The 20,675-nt window shown below is 40.5% G+C and overlaps 1 protein-coding gene across 5 annotated transcripts in view; it reads left to right on the top strand.

Moving 5' to 3' along the window:
- The window catches only part of Rad51b (RAD51 paralog B), a 536,305-nt gene that overhangs the window by 25,833 nt on the left and 489,797 nt on the right, over positions 1 to 20,675 (top strand). For 4 of the 5 annotated variants that reach the window (XR_005876241.1, XM_013115333.3, XM_021228781.2 and 1 more), the window contains exons 7-8: positions 7,890 to 8,009; positions 10,021 to 10,204. Coding sequence is in view for 4 of the 5 variants with exons in the window: in XM_013115333.3 (XP_012970787.1) it covers positions 7,890 to 8,009; positions 10,021 to 10,204 (304 nt within the window). In the remaining variant the exon portion in view is untranslated. Of the gene's footprint in view, positions 1 to 7,889; positions 8,010 to 10,020; positions 10,205 to 11,765; positions 12,229 to 20,675 lie in introns of those variants that run through there. The other variant, XM_040742836.1, reaches the window with a different exon arrangement.

Here is a 20,675-nt window from a genome sequence, read left to right as displayed (position 1 = left end):
CATAGCCCTGGATATCCTGGAACTCACTATGTAGTTCAGACTTGCCTTGAACTTGCCTGCCTTTGCCTTCTGAGAGCTGGAATTAAAGAGGAGCACCAGCATGCCTCTCCCCGCCCCCATTTAAAGGACCTGCTTTTCTCATCTTATTTGCTGTTGTTTTCTTAGACAGATTTCTCACTAGACCACTTCTCTGTGGGAATATGGAAAAATGAGGGCAAAGGTTATCTAGCAATCATGATGATTGTGAGGACCTGTTTATACTGATGCTTCATTGAAAGAGAGACTCATAGCATGAGGAACTGGAAGTGGGTTGGGCCAGTAAGTTGCTGTGTTTGACCATAGCTTAGATTGTTTCTAGATTTAGAGAAGAGATAGATCTGGGAATAGATTCAAAAGGAATTTGAGAGAGTGCAGAGATGCTGAGTTGTAGAAACCCTCCTTGGATAATTTAGGAAAATGCCTGTTTTAATTTGTTTTGCTTATTAGACATCTACTTAAAACACAGCAGTCTTAGATGCCATAGTTTTATGTACACCTTGACAGTAATGGGTAAATAAATAATTCACTGACCCAGATCTGTATTCCAGCCTATGGAAATATGGCAAGTATGATAATTTCTGTACATATGAATGGAATAAGCCTTATGCTATGTTTATTGATGACAAGTAGGAAAAGAAGGAATTGGTAGCAGCAGTGGGAGACACAGCTGACTTTAGCCTGAAGAGTTCTTTTTGAGGGACCTTTACTGGCTCTGAAGGGATCTTGACTTAAGCTGCAGAAAGAATTTCTCCATGAGTCAGCATGTAGCAGTGTTGGAATTCCTTAGGGCAAGGAGATAATGCATTCTTTAGACTTGAGAGGGCAGGGAGAAACCCCTAAGTGTCTTAACAATAGCTGTTTGTATGATTTGTGGCTTGTGGAGTTACATTGCTCAAAGTATGTCATTTATAACCAGGGCCAAAGATGAACTCAGTTTAAAAACTAAGTCAAAGGAAAGAGCTGTTTGCTTATTTCTCTTATCTTAAGGAATTCATTTTAAATGTGAAATAGTGAGGTGGTTGATAGTACATTATTCAGGTTTATGTCTGGGGAGGGTTGATGAGGTTAAACCCAAAAGTCACATACGCTTTGCCTTAAGTATGGTTCATTAGTAGTTTGAACATTTTTGTTTTAGATGTATCTCAGTAACAATATTATCTTTGTAGGCATTCTTTATAGCTGTTTTATAGTTTTTTTTTAGTTCTTGATTCTGTCAAGAGTATATTCATGCAGTTGCATGTATATGTATATGAGTACCTGTACTAGTTTGTGTGTGTGTGTGTGTGTGTGTGTGTGTGTGAGTTTATGTGCATGTGGACCCCAGAGGACAAACAACCTTGGTTGCCATTCCTTGGGTGCTATCTACCTCCTTTAAAAAATTACATTTATGGGTGTTTGCCTAAATGCGTGTCTATCACTTGTGTGCTTGGTGCCTTATAAGGTCAGAAGAGGGTACTGGATCCCTTGGAACTAGAGTTACAGATGGTTGTGAACTTCCATGGGGGTGCTGGAATGGAACTTGGGTCCCGTGGAAGAACAGTAAATGTTCTTAATCACTGTACCATCCCCATTTTTTTTTGTTGTTGTTGTTGAGATTAGGTCTCTCACTGGTCTAGGTTGACTCTTTGGGAAGCTCCAGGGATCTGCCTGTCCCTGCCTCCCCAACTCTGAGATGATAAGCCTGTGCTTTCACTCCTGGCTTTTTTACATGAGTTAGGAGGGTCAAACCCAGGACCTCATGCTTGCAATGCAAACATTTACCAATTGAGTTGCCACCCCAGCTCTTCTTTTTGTTTTTGACACAGTCTTGTTGTATAGCTCAGGTTGTCTCCTTCTCTCTTTATAGTGCTGGGATTAAAGCCTTGAGGTGCCCCAGCTCTTAGTCTTTTGTAGCTCTTTTTAGTTTTGCTGTTATAGTGCAAAAGCAGCTGTTATAGGAAGTGAACAAATAGGTGTTCAAATAAGACTTTATTAACAAAAGCAGATTATTTTCTGGTTTGGGTCTACAGTACATAGTGTTTGACAACCTCTATCTATTTAAATTTATAAGATTACAAATAGCTGTTTCTGAGGGTTTTAATAATGCAATCATCTGTATAATTTGTGGTATTTTGTTAGTGATTCACAAGTTTAGTAATTAAACATTTAAAAAGTTTCTATGCTCGAGTGCTCACCTACATGTGTGTATCTGTACGACAGTCCATGGTGCCCACAGAGGCCTGAAGAGAGTGTTGGAAGTTACAGAAGGCTGTGATCTTTCATGTGGGGGCTGGGTTGAAACTGAGTCCTTTGGTTTCAACTCTAGAGAAGACTTAAAAAAAAAGAGATTTATTATTTTGTATTTTATTTGTGTGAATGTGAGCCAGAATGTGGGGACTGGGCTGAAACAGAGTCCTTTGGAAGAGCAGTCAGAGCTCTTAACTGCTGAGCCATCTCTCCAGCCCTTTTCTAAGTAATTTATGAATCGGTTGTTAGACATTGTTATGTTAGATGCTGAAACTACATATGCAGCTTTAAAGCATTAGCTTTTTGTTTTAGAATATAGTAAGATTATTTTGCTCATGTTAAAGCTGGCCCTTCACATTTGTTACAGCGGTTCTCATGTGGTCTTTGAGACTGAGTAAGCCTCTGTACTGTGAAGCCTTCTGAGGACTCCATAGGTTGCCTAGGGTATAATGAGATCTCTGCACTCCTTGTTGACGTGGGAACTTGCACAGTTCTCATTCTGTGTGAGTTCTGGGAAGTGTTTAGTCTCTATGTTGTCTCCTGGTCCCTCCTGAGTAGTTTCCTTCCATGCATTATGCGTATTAGTTCTGGAGTGTACCCATCCACAGGGCCCCGCCAGACCTCACACCTCTGCTTTTCTGTACTTGAGTCTACCAGCTTGGCCTTCCCAAACTCTGATCTCATCTTCTCCACTCAGGGTCCACCAGACTCATTTTGGCTTCCCTTTTTTGTTTTGTAGAATGGAAAGTGCCTCTGGTGTGAGCCTGGGACACACTTCAGGTTCCTTTATTAGTTTCCTTTCTCATGAGGGCCACAGTTTTTAACTATTGTTCAGTGTGTGAAACTGTTATTTCAGATATTTTGTCTGCTTTTCTAGTTGTTGATGCTATCAGGGCAATTCCCAAGCCAGTTAGTCTTTTGTGTCCAGAAGTAAAAATCTCCCCATTATTTTATCTTGAATTCATTCCATACTGGCTTTATCTCCTTGCCCTATATTGAAATTGATTTTTCAAAACTTTATTTAACTCAGTAGTATTTGAAATACAGCCATGTGTTGCTTAATGGTGATGGTATGGTCTGAGAACTGTATCATGAGACAGTTTTTCCTGTGATTCCATTAGAGGGTAGTTACTCACATTTGTTTATCATGGATATGACTTCTGTATACAGTCAGGAGCCATGGTGAGCAGAAACAATGCAAAGCCACTGCATTGTGCTTTACAGAACTTAAAAATGCTGTAATATCAATTGCTGGCAGAGTAAGCACAACCAGTAACAACAATCCGCTGTCATCACCAAGTGTTATATATTGTGCATAATTGTGTATACTGTGCTTTTACATGACTGGTAACATAGTAAGTTTGTGTACACCAACATTACTATAAGCCTGTGAATAGTGCATTGTCTGTTGACAGTATGTTGGCTGTGATGTCACTAGGAAGTGGGACCTTTGCAGCCCCGTCATGGACCCACCATGTGTTCAGTAGTGTAGCACTGCTGATTGCTGGTGATTGTCCCCTTGAACAGCTGTTCCCTTTAGTTGGCTTCCTAGCAGCAGTCAGTCTCTCTTGATTTGATTCCTATCTTCTGACTACTTCTTTAATCTGTGTTGCTGGATCCACAGATTTGGGATCTTGTTCCTCCTCCATTGGTCCTGAATCTCTGATATCCAGTGTCATGATTTTAGCAAGTTTCTTGATTGGCAGAAGGCTCGCGGGTTCATGTTCTGAGGTTTCCTACAATCCCCAGATTCATATACATTTGCTGCTTGATATAATAGCATGTTATAGTTATGTTTACATATAACTTGATATATCTGAAGATGAATTCTGGATTCCCCCATAAAAAATCGAACACAGGAAGAAAACCAATAAAGAAAATCCTGACTGAATCTCCATTCTTCTATATATTCATCTAATTGATCCAATTCTTCCTGCTCCCCCTTTGAATTATGCTTTAAATCCAGGGACATCTAATTATCTGAGTATTACTTCCCTAGGTCAGGTCACCATCATTTCTTGTATGGATTTCAGTATTTGCTCATCCTGTTTTCACCCTTGCCCTTTCTATAGCTTTCTCCATTTGACATCTAGAGCCAATGCATGACACGTGTGTGCATGCGTGTGTGTGTGTGTATGTGCGCGTGCGTGCGTGTGAGTGTGTGTGTGTGTGTGTGTGTGTGTGTGTGTGTGTGAGTGAGAGAGGATGCTAGCAGCCATCAAGCCTCAGTCATCCTTCAGTCTCTGCTTCCATAGTTGGGATTTGAACTCAGGTTCTCATGCTTGTATAGAGGCACTCCTGCCTGCAGAGCCATCTTCCCGGACTCTAGAGCACACTTTAAAAAAAAGAGAGATTTATTATTTTGTATCTTATGTGTATGAATGTTTTGCCTGCATGTATGTAGGAGCAACGTGTGCCCGATGCCACAGAAGCCAGAAGAGAGTGGCAGACCCCCAAGATCTGGGGTTAAGCGTAGTTTTGGGCCACCATGTGGGTACTGGGAAATGAATTTCGTCTTCTGAAAGAGCAGCAAGTGCTTTCTAGCATTAAGACATCCCCCAGAGCAGCCTTTTTATTTTTTATTTTTAAGGAAACCTATGTGCGATGTGGTGGCTGAATGGGTAAGGTAATGGGCTGTTAAAAAAGGAAACCTGATCTTGTCAGTTTTGCTCCCAGACTTCTCGTTTTTCTTAATAAACTCCAAACAGATGACCATGGATCTGAGGATCTGAGGGGACCCTGATCTATGGCTAGCTCTCTGACTTTCCCCTTTTGCTCTTTCCCGCTCCCTGTGTTCCAGCTGCATTATCCTTTTCACTGTGCAGTGATGCGAGGGATCTTACCTGCTGCAGCTCCCTGTCCTTCCAGACAGCGCATTGTTCACTTTCTCATCTTTAAGCCTTTGCTCAAATGCCTGGTCAACTCTGCATGAAACACCACTTGCTTCACCTTTCTGCTGCCTCATTGTACTTCAGTGTTCTCTAGAGCACTGTAGCTGGCCTCTGATGTTTGTTTTTCTCTCCTTCTCGAGTGTCTTAGATAAAACACATGACCAAAAAGCAACTTGAGGAGGGAAGGGTTTATTGGGCTTACGTTTCCACATCACTGTTCATTATCAGGACAGGAACTCAAACAGAGCAGAGACCTGGAGACTGGAGCTGATGCAGAAGCCATGGGGGAATGCTGCTTACTGACTTGCCATAGTTTTCTCAGCCTGCTTTCTTATGGAACCTAGGACCACCAGCCCAGGCCGGAATGGCCCTACCCACAATGGGCCCTCCCCCATCAGCCACTAAGAAAATGCTCTACAGGCTGGCCTACAGCCCAGTCATATGGAGGCATTTTCTCAGTCAAGGTTTCCTCCTCTTAGATGACTATGGTTTGTCAAGTTGACATAAATCTAGCCAGCACATGGAGAATGTAACTGTCTTTTTCCCTGATGTTACTCATTTCCTTTTTTGGGGGATGTTGTAATGCCATATGTTCAGTACTTATAATAGTGTCTGGCACATTGTGTAGGTCCTCAGTAAATCCTGAATGAATGGATTTTCTTTTCTTTTTTTATTTTTATTTATTTATTTATTTTTTTGAGACAGGGTTTCTCTGTGTATCCCTAGCTGACCTGGAACTCATTCTGTAGACCAGGCTGGCTTAAATGCACAGAGATCCATCTGCCTCTGCCTCCCAAGTGCTGGGACTAAAGGTGTGTTTCACCATGCCTGGCTGAATGAATGAATTTTAAATGAATCTTTTCAAAGGAATGCTTTTTTTTATTAATTAAAAGATATCCAGTAGGTGGCACTGTTTTCAAGGATGATTATTGGAGGAAAAGAGGTTTTTCTGTTGTTTGTCCTGAAAAACAAGGTCTTGTAAAGAAGATTGTCATAGGAGACTACTGGAATGTAGAAAACTTCATTTATACTTAGCTTTGATTTATATTTTTAAAAATGTTTCCTAAAATAAAAATTGTCTGGAGAGACCTGTAGAAAATTTCATATAGGATGGTATGTTGCTGACTGTTCAGTATAGTTCTTCAGCACGGCAAATGTGAACAACAGTAACTCCTGTCCATACACTGACTGAGTGCTGAACTTACTGCATAGTTGCATCATCATGTTTCTAACAAACTTCCCAGCTTGTCCATCTTCTATGACCAATGGCACATCATTTCTTTTTTGCTTTCCTCACTTCCTGTCCTCCCTTTAGTCCCTGTGCAGCTGTCTTAGCTTTCCTCACTTCCTGTCCCCTCCCTTTAGTCCCTGTGCAGCTGTCTTAGCTTTCCTCACTTCCTGTCCCCTCCCTTTAGTCCCTGTGCAGCTGTCTTAGCTTTCCTCACTTCCTGTCCTCCTTTTAGTCCCTGTGCAGCTGTCTTAGCTTTCCTCACTTCCTGTCCTCCCTTTAGTCCCTGTGTAGTTGTCTTAGCTTTCCTCACTTTCTGTCCTCTTCCCTTTAGTCCCTGTGCAGCTGTCTTTGCTTTCCTCACTTCCTGTCCCCTCCCTTTAGTCCCTGTGCAGCTGTCTTAGCTTTCCTCACTTCCTGTCCTCCCTTTAGTCCCTGTGTAGTTGTCTTAGCTTTCCTCACTTCCTGTCCTCTTCCCTTTAGTTCCTGTGCAGCTGTCTTTGCTTTCCTCACTTCCTGTCCCCTCCCTTTAGTCCCTGTGCAGCTGTCTTAGCTTTCCTCACTTCCTGTCCCCTCCCTTTAGTCCCTGTGCAGCTGTCTTAGCTTTCCTCACTTCCTGTCCTCCCTTTAGTCCCTGTGCCTCTGTCTGCTTTCCTCACTTCTGTGTCTCTAACTTGAACATAGAATATGGGATAGCCTAGTGTTTACAATTTCTGTTCCAGGTCCCCAGAATGACCAAATAGGACTGACAAATGCCATTTTAAATGGGATACAGTTATGCTCAAGAGTTTTTTTCACTTTTAAATTTTATACATTCGTAACTTTTAGTAATGCCCTTTATGTTTCATTCTGTTAAATAATGATGCCATTTTTGTTTTTATATGTCACTCTTCACTTGACCTGCCATATATTATGAGATTTATACTCAGGGTATGAATTCGGTATTTAGAAAATAACTTTTTGTTTACTAAGTAGTAACTGGGTAGCAACCACTTGTTTAAACAATACGTTTGTGTTTACCAAGGAACTACTAGATAGCACTAAATTTTAATTTGAGAAAGCATATTTTTTTCCTGGAATGAGACATGCCAACTTAGATATAAGTTATCACTAGGAAAACATACTATGTTAATTGAAATAGATTTTGTTCATTCAAGCAACTGAAAACTTTTTCTAATTTCAAGTATGTTAAAATAGTTGCTAGACAAAAATGTTACTTGTAAACATATTATTTCCAGAAAATGAAATCTTGAAGACATTGTTGCTTGTTGGAAGTTTGGTGAGACCCAGAAGCCTTGCTAGGGTCTGTTCTGACAGCTGCCCTCTGCTAATTCACATGGGGGACAGGGGACGCTTGGTGCATTCCAGGCTTGTGTTTCCAACCTTTGGCCTGCACCTGACAATGGAAAAATCTTAGGGATTTCCCAGGTAGCATGTGTTGGAAACTCAACAGTGTGACTTTCAGTATTCACTGTTTTCTCTTGTATTCTCCGTTTTCTCCACAGACTGGTCGAGATTGCAGAATGCCGTTTTCCACTCTATTTTAACACTGAAGAAAAACTGCTTCTGATGAGCAGTAAAGTTCATCTTCACCGGGAACTCAGCTGTGAGGCAGTTCTGCAAAGGTAGGCAATTTCAGATTTTGACGTTTTATGATGGTTTGAGGGTTTCTTCTTCTTCTTCTTCTTCTTCTTCTTCTTCTTCTTCTTCTTCTTCTTCTTCTTCTTCTTCTTCTTCTTCTTCTTCTTCTTCTTCTTCTTCGTCGTCGTCGTCTCCTCCTCCTCCTCCATATTTTCAGCTTCTAAGTAAAAAAATTCCTATGAAATATAATTAGGGAAATAAATATTTCTGTACTCTTTATTTGTTGTAGTTTTTTGAAATATTTCTTTAAAGTGGAAAACCATTTAAATGAATATTTTATCATCTAAGTGGTTCATTAATTATGTGTTGTTTTGTTACCAAAATACCTCAAAGTGTAGCAGCTTAAAACAGCAAATATCTATTTTCTGGGGGCTGGGCAACGGGTGTGGCTTTGCTGGGTTTCTTGCTCTGCTGTTGGCCAGGGCAGCAGTTGGCACCTGTTTCCAACCTCACTCCTTATTTCTTACATGTGAAGGTTGTAGTCTTTGTGCCTACTGTCTAGAACAAGAGTACCATTGTTGTCAAAAGCTTTTGTCACTCAGACCAACTATTGCACCACGTGGGAGGGCATATACACACAGAGAGGACATATTCATATGAAGATGTGACATACCAGGAGATGGGAACAAGGGGCAGCCGTTCTGGTGACAGGCTACCACAGTAGTTTTACTTTAAGATTACAGGTTTTGTAGTCTTGTAGGACAACATGAAAATATTGTCTCTGTTTCCAGAAGAATGCAATATGATAGGAGTGCTGGGCTGAACTAAGTTATATGTGCTGAAAATTATAGTCACCACTGCAACTTAGGAGAAAGACAGAGAGAGAGAGAGAGAGAGAGAGAGAGAGAGAGAGAGAGAGAGAGAGAGAGAGAGAGAGAGAGAGAGTGCTCGCCGTGCGCGCTTCTAGGATTGAACCTAGGGCCCAGTGTGTTTCAGGCAAGTGCTCTATCAAAGAGCTGCATCCTAGCTCTTTTAAAATTTTTTATTTTGAGACAGGGTCATGCCAAATTACCCATTATGGCTTTGTACTCCCACTGTAGCCCAGTAGCCTTTAGATGCAAACTTCTTTCTTCAACTTCCTGAGTAGTGAGACTACAGATCTGTGCCACCAGACCTGGCTTACTGTTTTAAAGCCGATTAATATTTTTAACACCACAGTATTATTGTTGTTTTAGATTTATTTATTTTATATTATGCATATGAGTGTTTGCCTACATGTTTGTATACCACTTGCATGCCTGATGCTCTTGGAGGTTGGAAGATGGGGTGGTATCCACTAGAACTAGAGTTACAGATGCCTGTGAACCACCATGTGGGTGCTGGCAACCAAACCCGGTCCTCTACAAGAGCAAGTATTCTTAACCATTGAGCCATCTCTCCAGCCCCTTAACTCTGCTTTTTTTTTTTTTTTTTTTTTTTTTTTTTGGTTTTACTAGGACAGGGTTTCTCTGTATTGTTTTGGAGGCTGTCAGTGCAGCCCGGCCTCGAACTCATAGAGATCTGCCTGTCTCTGCCTCCCGAGTGCTGGGTTTAAAGGCGTGCGCCACCACCACCCGGCCCTTAACTCTGCTTTAAAAACTTATGTCTCAGCAGTTACTTACAGATCTTCATTGTTAAATCTGCCCAATTTTCAGAATTCTAACTCCAAAAGCATGACTTTCCGTCTTCCCACTTTCTATCTCTTTACTGGGTACCAATGGAAATCCCAGTCATGTTTGTTCTCAAACTCTGGGCTTTCTCATTGTTTTCTCTGACCCTCCCTTCTCCTCACAGATCCTTGTGACCTATATTACTGACCCTAACCCAAAGGGAATGATGCTGTCTCTTCTCCCCTAGCTCCCTCCTCTCAGAAGCTACCAGGATTTACAGCTTGCCCATCCTGTGGTTAACTTTTCTCTCAAACCCTAATACAATGTTCTTCCATCTTCTGAAAAGACACATAAATAAAATTATGTCTTAAATTTGTTCACCATTTTACAAATTCTACTTTCTTAGGCTTGAATCTTTGGAAGAAGAGATTATTTCCAAAGGAGTTAAGCTTGTGATTGTTGACTCCATTGCTTCTGTGGTCAGAAAGGAGTTCGATCCTCAGCTTCAGGGCAACATCAAAGAAAGGAACAAGTTCTTGGCCAAACAAGCGTCCTTACTGAAGTACCTGGCTGAGGAATTTTCACTGCCGGTAAGTGTCCCCTTTTCCTTCTCTCTAAGGTCATGACTTCACAATATCGAGTAATAAACTTAGAGAAGACTAGTAAGCAGGCAACCCTTTGAAGTTTGATTGCTATAGCAGATAACGCTGGTTTCATAAGTTACTCTGCCTTCTTACGTCTTCTTTATAACGTGACACTGGGGCACATTGACGTGTTTTTGACAGTTCCCATCACCACTTTCTTTATTCTTTCTCTTGTTTACTCATTCTGGATGTTTTCTATTGCATCTGTCATGCTGAGATTACTATTAAACAGTACAACTCACCGAGTTGCCTGGGTCTATTTTTGTGAACTTTCTTTGCAGTGGTAGCGTATCTTGTAGATTTTGTAAATTAACTCTTAGGCTTTGTTCATGTTACTGTGTTTAGTGCTGTTTTGGTTTGCTTTCTGTTAGCAGAGGTCAATCATTAGTGGAAATGCCCTTGAGAAAACTTTAAAAGAGCTTTCTGTCCTGGGCATTGTGATCAGGACATCTGCAGGGAGATTGACCAGGTTTGTGTTGCGTGATGGACAACACAGAAAGGCATATTAAGTTCCACCCCACTCTGCTGCCCGTGGGAAGGCTGAACTTGTTCCACGGTCTAAGGAACACTGAGTATTGTTAGGCTTTTTTTTTTTTCTGTTTTCAGACAGTCTTGCTGTTCAGCTTTAGCTGTCTTCCCTGAAGACCTTCCTGCTTTGCCTTAGTGCTGGGGTTACAGGTGTGGGTTACCACACCCTTCTAGGCTTTTCAGTTTCAGCTATGTCCCATTTAGACAAGGCAACTCTTAACCTGAGATAAAATTTGCTTAAAACTATAATTTTCATTTGTTTGGGTCTTCGTATCATAAGTAATACATACAAATTATGTGAGCCACCATGCAGCCTTTCATTTGTAAAGCCAAGCAGAAGTTTGGGAGAAGAAATCATACATGTGCTACATGTATACATATAAATATGGTTCTAGAGCTCATACTTTGGGCCAGGCAGTGGTGGCGAATGACTTTAATCCCAGCATTTGGGAGTCAGAGGCAGTGGATCTCTGTGAGTTCAAGGCCAGCCTGGTCTACAGAGTGAGTTTCAGGACAGCCAGGGCTACACAGAGAAACCCTGTCTCAAAAAACCAGACCATAGCAACCAAACTAAAACAATAACAACAACAAAAAACCCCAAACCATCATAGTTGAGATGAAAATCAGCTACTATAAACTTTATCTTGAGAAGTATTTTCTTTTAAAAATTTGTAGTTGAATAGAAATTCAAGATTAGTTGCACACTTATTTTATTAATTTAATGTTGCTTGACCTAAGCCTGTGTAAAATTTAATATTTAAAACTTGTTTTTTTAAAAAATAGCAATTATAGGCTGATGCTTTGTAATTTACTAAGATAATTTATCTTTCTGAGTGAGGAAAAGGACTCTACTTTTCTTTGCCTTTATCAGAGCTCTCTGAAATACCAGGTACTCTGTGTCTGAAAGAACATGAGCATGGTTGTGATCTGATGTATTAGCCATGATTTGTCAGTCTTTAGTCTAGATCTTTCTCCCTAGATCCAGTACTTTGGGTCCAAGCACAACCAGTATCTTATGGAGTTAGGAGGTGTACATCCCTTTAATCCTATGAGGCAGCGGCAGGAGGATTACTTGTGAGTTCAAGACCAGCCTCATCTACATAGAATTCCAGGCCAGACAAGGCTATATATACAATGAGATTCTTGACAAAAAAAAAGGTAGGAAACCTAGAATCTAATTGTTTCTTGTATTACTTCAAGACACTGACTTCTTTCTTTTCACCGTTTAAGGAATTTTTATTAGAGCAAGAATTTTATAATTCAAATTGTGTTTCTGTGCTCAGTTACCAGTTCTGCTATATAACACAGAATGGACAGCTTAAGCTATTCCACATTAAAGAATACAAGCTCAAAGACAGGGATGCTTGACATTTTTGTACTTTGCTGAAAATTATTTTTATGGTCTATAAAACATTAATTTGTTTTGATATTTTACCATTTTTTAAATCAATTAATCCAGGACTAGCATTGCTTGCTATACTGGGCATTTGCTCAATACATAAGTTTCAAAGTTTCCTTTCCTTTTCAAATTTATTGTGTATTTCTGCATTTTTTTCATAATATTAAAAATTTTAATATTTAGATAATTTTCTTCTACAAAGCATGAGGGTTTTTTTTGCTTATTTATTTATTTATTTATTTAGGTCTCTGATCAAATTTAGTCATTTAGGACCCCTTTGTCCACTGCTTTCTGGGCAGCCTCTTTTGCTTGGAGTACTTGTAGTGTGGCTATGGTGTTGTCAGCTTTTGAGTCGAGAAACTCGGAGACTCAAATGTGAAGGGATTCTGCAGCCTGCTTTTCATGTATAAGGTCAAGAACCTTTATCTGCTTCCCTGTTGGCATCCGTTCCCCTTTGAGAGCAACAGCAGATGTTGGGTAAATAGCTGTTTCCTCTTACTCAAGCCATGCACCCTACTGTTGCAGATATTTTCTTGAACCCCTATTGTTGACTACAGTGTTATTACCATAGAAATATGCTGAAATATTAATACTAATTCATAACAAATGATACTTAGGAAATAAATCATCAGATGTGCTGCATTTGTAATCACTATAATGCTGTATAAATAATTATGCTAAGTTAATGTTATAGATGATAACTTGATAGGTTTATATGTTTATAATACGCATGTATTAACCTATGTTATAGCTTCTTTTGATTTTAACAGCCATGTAGTTAATGTGATGACTCAGTTTTTTGAGCTACTAGTAAACCTTTTGTTTGGGAAGGGTGACACATTTGGTCCTCATGTGGACATGAATGTGTTTATATTTTAGTTCTGTTATGGCTCTTGTCTACATTACTCATTGACCATCAAAGAGGTTCTAAGTGACACCACTTTACTGGAAACACACATATTATTATGTTATGGAGAATTTGAGTTATACAATTAAACATTCTCAGGAGTGAATTTTATAGACTTGAATACATGAAGACTGTGGTTTGAGAAGCACAGTTGCAGGAGTCTGGTGGGATTTTTCTCTCTGAAACTTTGGGGAGCTTGGAGGCATGCTGCTATGGGGAACTCTTGTCTTTAAAGCATGTTCATGACGGTAGTGGAAAAAGTTGTAGATTCTGAAACTGTTTACAGATGAAATGCTCCATGGAAATAATATAAGAAAAGAATTTAGATGTTGCCTTCTAAAGTCAGTGATGATGGTGGTTTACTGCCTGTTTGGTGCTACTTCTATTTACTGTGTACAAAGCAGTTATGTCACATAGTGAATTGTGTAAATTAAGATAATAGGATATTCTTCTTTTTTCTTTTTCCACTTTTTAAAATTTAAATTAGAAACAAGCTTGCTTCACATGTCAATCCCAGCTCCCTTTCCCTCACCTCCTCCCCTGCTCCCTACCAACCCCCCCATCCCCCAGGGAGGTTGAGGCCCTCCATGGGGTGATCTCCAAAGTCTGTCATATCATCCCTGGCAGGGCCTAGACCCTCCCCCTTGTACCCAGACTGAGAGAGCATCCTTCCATGTTGGATAGGCTCCCAAAGTCCATTTGTATACCAAGGATAAATACTGATCTACTACCCAAGGCCTCATAGATTGCCAAGGCCTCCTCACTGATAGCCACGCCCAGGGGGTCTGGATCAGTCCCATTCTAACCTCTCAGTCATCAGTCTGTAGTCCGTGAGCTCCCTCTTGTTCAGGTCAGCTGTTTCTGTGGGTTTCTCCAGCCCGGTCTTGACCCCTTTGCTCATCACTCCTCCCTCTCTGCAACTGGGTTCCTTGAGTTCAGTCCAGTATTTAGCTGTGGGTGTCTGCCTCTGCTTCTATCAGTCACTGGATGAAGGCTCTCTCTACTGGAGGGTGGAGGGGCAAGCCTGGAATGGTGGCCAATGGAGCTGGCTGTTTCGTTCTGCTCCAGGTCCCTCGGTGGGGTTCAGTGCCCATAATAGGACATTCTTATGAAAAGTAGTTGTTAGAAAGTTCATAGGAGCCCACCCTTTCTGTTTTACAGATGATACTGAAAGTAGGAGTAGCTTTTTTTCTTCACCTGTAGTTGTTAAAATTCAGATTATTCTAGGACATGGCCGTAGCCATTTTTCCTGTGGTTGCCCTCTGTGCTCTTGTTATGTGCTTTTGGGGATATGCATAGCTCTGATTTATTGCTTATCAAGGTTGCTTTTGAAATAGTAACATCCATTTTTATCATTAAAACTTTAGAGAAATGAATGAAAATATCTATACTTCTCATTTTCCAATTTAAAGGCATCAAGATTTAGGATTATCACCAAGAAGAAACTGTTTCTGTTTTAAGTGAAGAAAATATAATATGATTAAATATTTTATTATTTGAAAAAGGCATAGATTTTTATTTTCCCTCAAATTAATTTGACCCAACGTTGTATTTTACCTTCAGCTGTCTCATCATGTAAGGTAGGTTTAATCTTCAAGATCATAACTTATCATTGACATGAATAAATACTAAAATATTAAATTATTGGGCAACTCATTAAAATAATTAATTGTTAATTACAAAATTCTCACTGGGTAGTGGTAGCACAGAGAGAGGCAGATCTTCATAAGTTCAAGGCCAGCCTGGTATACAGAGTAAGTTTCAGGACAGGCTCCAAAGCTAAAGAGAAACCCTGTCTCAAACTATACCTCCCCCCACAAAACAAAATCTCATTGTGTTTCTGAGTTGTGACATAGATTTATGTGCCCTTAGTCTTTTCATGAATGTTCAGAGCTTACTTTTCAGGAGAGTCTCATGAAATTGCTCTATGAACTAGAAGAAATCACAGATCCTCGCTGTATTAAACCACGTTGGAGTTCACACTGTATAACTTTGTTGTGTGACTTTTCTGGAATCAGATCTTTTGGGTTCAGTCTGACCATTCATATGAGTCTCTGAGAGCAAACACCCCAGACTCCGAGGTGAGGAGGCTCGGTGGGGCCTTCTGTTTGCTCACACTGGAGGCCGTGTTATTTCAGCTACACTTGCCATCCAGGGGCCTTAGACTCACTGGGTAGTAAGGCTTTATACTTCATCAGCTAATGAGATCCTAGAAATCTTCACTTTCTTTTGTGTAGCTCTTTCTCATGTGGGAAACTTTGTTTTTATTGTTAACTAAAGTCAGAAACTAGAAGCAGCGTACAGGTTAATGAGTAGGAGATTGGCAAGGTAGCATTGGTGTGTCTGAAGGGTGCACAGCCTGCAGCGGTGGGATGAATCAGTGAGGAAATAGTTAACTCTGCTGGCTCCAGTTGCTTAACTCCTGCTCATTTCCAGAAAAAGTCTCCCTATAGGCCTGGTCCTTGTCTGGGTCCTGGGAGATGAGTTCCAAGCCTGGGAATACTCTACCTAGTAAGTGTTTTTGTATGTGTGAGGGTTGAGGCCACAGGTACCAGTTGATCACAGTTTATGCAAACAATGTGGCTTGTGGTAAGCATTGATTTTGCTCTGGGGACTGGAGTCTCATTAGCTGAAGTCATTTAAATGGTGCTACATACCTCCTGACTGACCCCTAATAAAAATGCTGGACACAAAGTATTGAGTCAGCTTTTCTGATTAAAACTTCTTTGTACATTTGCCCCGCGTTTCTGATTAAAACTTCTTTGTACATTTGCCCCGCGTTACTGCTGATCCAGTTAAGCACATCTTTGCAGCTCCACTAGGAGAGGACACTGGGAGCTTCTACCTGGTTTCCCTGTGCGTTGTCATACTTCTCTTTGCTGTGTCTCTCCAAAGTCGTAACTGAGGGAAGGGGAAGGAAAGGACGAGGAGAGAGAGGCAGCCTTATAGCTGTAACATCTGTTCTGAGCTTAGTTTTTAAAACTGTTTTTATTATTGCATATTGACAGTTTCTAATTTTGTGTATTGCTGGGATCCAAAGTGATGCTATGATAGTTTTAATGGTAACTGCTTAAAACTGGCAAGATTTAGCTAATTGTGTTCCAGCAAGCATAATTCTTTAGTTTTGATGATGTTCTGTGATGTACTTAGTAAGATTGTAGGAGGAGCTGGGAGACAAGAACTCTGTATTCTCTTTGCAACTTTATGGTAAATCTAAAATTATTGCAAAATGGACAGTTTTTTAAAAGGAGGCAAAATGGGTGGTTTTCTTTGCCTTAGTTGGCCTGCAGACTCATAAAAACCGTTCTGGTTGTGTCTGGAGAATGGGAAGCACATTTGAGGTACTGGCTCTCCTCCCTTTGACCATCTGGTTCTATAGATATTATCTGATACCTCATTATTTAACACTCTTTTTTACCTTTCAGCAAATCCTCCTGGCTCCATCTCCATAATTAATTTAGTGTCTGGTTACTTCCACCTCCTCAGTCCTACTTCCCTAGGTCCTGGTAGAGTGTAGCATTGGCTTTTTGTGCTTGACTTTTCTTTGGGCTACCAGCTCACAAATAATGACATGGAGAGTTATTAATTATTAAAGATTGGTCTTTACCTTAGGCTTTCCCCCAGCTGGCTCTTACAACTTAAATTAACCTGTCTCTATTAATCTACATTCTGCCACGTGACTCGGTTACCTTTCTGTACTGTTAGTTATGTCCGACGTCTTTAGAGTTTCACTGGTATCTCTCTGCTTCTCTTCCTCCCACATTTCTCTCTCTCACTAGAAGTCCCGCCTATTCTCTCCTGCCTGTCAATTGGCCATTCAGCTCTTTATTGAATCATTCAGAAGGTGCCTTATGCAGAGACACATCTCTACAGTATACAAAACAGCTTTGGATTTAGATGTTAGTTTGAGTGGTAGCCCACTCTTGCTGATATTAAGACCTTGAATAAGTGTGTAACCTGGCTCTGACTCTAAGTTTTCCTGTTTGAAAGTGGGCATAATATCTTGTAATGGTGTGGGGATTAAATGAGATGTATGCAATGTTCTTCACCCAATACTTGATGCAGTTGTGAAAGGCAGCTGTTAATTATCAATTTTAGGAATTGCCTCATTCCAGATGCTTTGTATATATCTTCTATCTTAATATTTGTACAGTGTTAAAATGACAAGAACAAATATACTGTACTTCCCCATTGTCCTCCTTCCTCTGTTTTGTTGATAGAGGTTTGAAGTCTCTTGTACCCCATGACTTCTTCTTTGGATCTTATGCTTCTTTCCTTTTTCCCTTGTTAATTCCACTCTTAGTAATTGTGTTCAAAGCTCTATGCTAGGCACAGTGAGGTCATGAAGACAAAGAAAACATAGTCTTTGACCTTAAGGCTTCTAGAAATAAGTCACCTGCAGAGACAAATAGCTGTCTGTGGTGTAATGGAGAATAGAATGAGTTTGTCTACTGCTCTATGTCTGTTTCTAACTGATGTGTAAGAAGCGTGGTACCTCCATTTTTGTCACTGGGGCTACGGATTACACAGAGAAAATAATGGAAAAGTGTAGACCTTCAGTTTCCTGTTAAACCTTTTGTCATGTCTAACCCTGACCCATACTGTCTCTCCCTAATTTAGAAAGAGAGTGCTGTTTTGGAGGTAGGCACTTGTTAAACTGATGAACACACCTGTAATTGTAAAGTTACTTTGCTGAGAAGAGGTTAGAAATGAAAGTAAGTTGCAGTCCTAGTGTTGCCCTACACTTACTACCCAGTCCCCTATGGGCTGTACGTTTTCCAGTTGAAGATCTTAAGCCCGAGGCTGAGTGACAACCTTTAGTTTTCCAGTGAGAACAGGGGTACAGTGAAGTGAGGTGACTTTGAATAATCGGTAATGTCATTTACCACTTGTAGCATAGGTTCAGTATCTAATTGGTTTGCTTCTGAGTTTACTGCATAGATAATGGTATGATACAGATCAGTGCAATGTAACTTTCTCCAAATATATCTCTGACCACATCCTCTGCTCAGAAGCACTGTGTGGTATTGTGTATAATTATAGTGTCCTGTATAACTACAAACACTATAAGGACAGAGAACTTACGTGTCTTGTTGTCAGGTAGATCCTTCGTATCTAGGTCAGAGTATTTGTTGATGGATTGCATTCCCAATAAGGCACTCAGGAACATCCTTCCTTCTGGCTCCAGCATATCCCTCCTGTCTTGCCTTTTTCTATGCTTCTAGACTGGTGGTCTACCTCTGCGCTACTTTCCATTATGGTACAAACATTGTGAACTTCTCTTTGGAACTTAAATGATTTATTTGCCTTACAGTATCATTTAACTTTTAGTATGTTTGTATCTGAGTCCCTGAAAACAGGCTGTGTACTCGCCATAGCTACCTTTCTTGAAAAGTGTCTCATATTAAGTAGGTATCCAATACATAATTGTAGAATATTTTATACTTTTAATTACTCAATTTCTGAAATGCGTATTTAATTAAATGCTTATTTAATGCTTATGCTATTTGAAAGAACATCACTCTTTTTTATTAATAATTTTTAATGTAGTTGCAATCTTATTTTACATATCAATTCCCCCATTCCCTCTCCCTCCCATCCTCCCATGCCCCCCACCAACCTCTCCAACCCACCCCTCACCCGTTTTCCAAGGATAGTGAGGCCCTCCATGGGGGATCATCAAAATCTGTCAAGGACAGCACTCTTTAGTAGCATGGTATTGTTTCTAAAGTGTGCAAAATCATGTGTAAGCTAGAGTTTGGTGTTTCCATACCCTTTATTTTTTTTTTACAGCTGAATATCGAGGTTGACTGATGATTGGAACGCTCTGTTCCTCTATCCCTAAGCTGCTCAAAGTCCTGTGAGATGTCATTACAATTTTATATAAAATGCTGTACAGTAAAAATTCAGCATCTATGGTCTATAGAGTGCTACCAGAATGCCTCACACCTAAAACAGGCAACAAAGCAAAGTCAAATGGGACTATATCAAACTTAAAAACTTCTGCCCAGCAAACTATGGGATGGGGAAGTATTTGGAAATCATGTATCTGACAAAGAGCTAATATCCGCAATATATAAAGAAATCCTACACCTCAATAGCAAAGCCTGGACAACAACAAAAAGCAAGCTGATTAAAAACTGGCCCAAGGACCTGAGTAGATGTTCATCAAAGGATGTACATAGTACAGTGTGGCGGTACATGCTGAAAGCAGGAAGACTGAGTTTAAGGCCTATTTCCGCAATATCGGGATCTAAGAGTGATATCTGTACTCCCATATTCATTGTAGCAACATTCCCCAAAGCTGAGCCATGGAAGCAGTCTCAGTGTTCATTCATACGTGAACAGATAAAGAAAATTTGGTATAGACACATGATGGAATATTATTCAACCTTAAAAAGAAATCCTTCGGAGTTAGGAGAAAGAGAAGGGGAGAAGAGGAGGGGGGGGAGAAAGACATGAGGGATCAGGAAGATTGAATCTGAGGAAGAATAGAGGAGAGCAAGAAAAGAGATACCTTAATAGAGGGAGCCATGATAGGAAAATGTCAAGAGATATACTAGGATGACCCCAACTAAGAATCCAAGCAATAGGGAAGAGGCTATCTCAAATGCCTTTCCCCTATAATGAGATTGATGGCTACCTTATATGCCATCTAGAGCCTTCATCCAGTAGCTATGGAAACAGAAGCAGAGACCCACAGCTAAGCACTGAGCCGAACTCCTGGAATCCAGTTGCAGAGCGGGAGGAGTGATGAACAAAGGGGTCAAGACCATGCTGAGGGTAACCCACAGAAACAGCTGACCTGAACAAGGGGGAGCTCATGGACCCCAGACTGACAGCTTGAAACCAGCATAGGATAGAACCAGGCCCCCAGCACGTGGGTGTCTGTTAGGAGGCCTGGACAGTCTATGGGGCCCCTGGTAATGAAACAGCATTTATACCTAGTGTATGAATGGACATTGGGAGCCCATTCCCCATAGAGGGGTACTCTTTCAGCCTAGACACATGGGGCAGCCTAGGCCCTGCACCAAATGATGTGACAGACTTTGATGATCCCCCACGGAAGGCTGTCTGGAGCAGAAGATGGATGGGATGAGGGTCGATGGGGGGGCATGGGAGAATGGGAGGGAGAGGGAACTGGGATTGATATATAAAATAAGACTGTCTCTAATTTAAATAAACAAAGGAAAAAAAGAAATCCTACAGTTAATGATAGCATGGGTGAATGTGGAAGATGCTATGCTAAATTAAGTAAGGCAAGCATTGAACACATACTGTGTGATCCCATTTACATGTGGAATATAAAATAGTCAGATTCTTAGAAACAGAAAGGTGATTTCCAGAACTGGAGGGACTGGAAGACAAGGAAATATTGGTCAAAGGTGCAAACTTCCAGATGTTAGAGATTAGTTATTCCTGGAGCTGTGTACATAATACACTGTCTGAGTTAATATCATTGTCTTGAATGCTTGAAAGTTGGTTAAGAGTCAATCTTGTGTTTTTGTCACCTACACAGCAAATAGTGGAGAGAAATTTTGGAACTAATGAATGTATTAAGTGTAATAACTATGGAAATGGTT

Source organism: Mesocricetus auratus, unplaced genomic scaffold (assembly GCF_017639785.1).
Source record: "Mesocricetus auratus isolate SY011 unplaced genomic scaffold, BCM_Maur_2.0 Super-Scaffold_15014, whole genome shotgun sequence".
In the NCBI taxonomy this organism is placed as follows: domain Eukaryota; kingdom Metazoa; phylum Chordata; class Mammalia; order Rodentia; family Cricetidae; genus Mesocricetus; species Mesocricetus auratus.
This window is presented reverse-complemented; position numbering and strand designations above follow the sequence as displayed.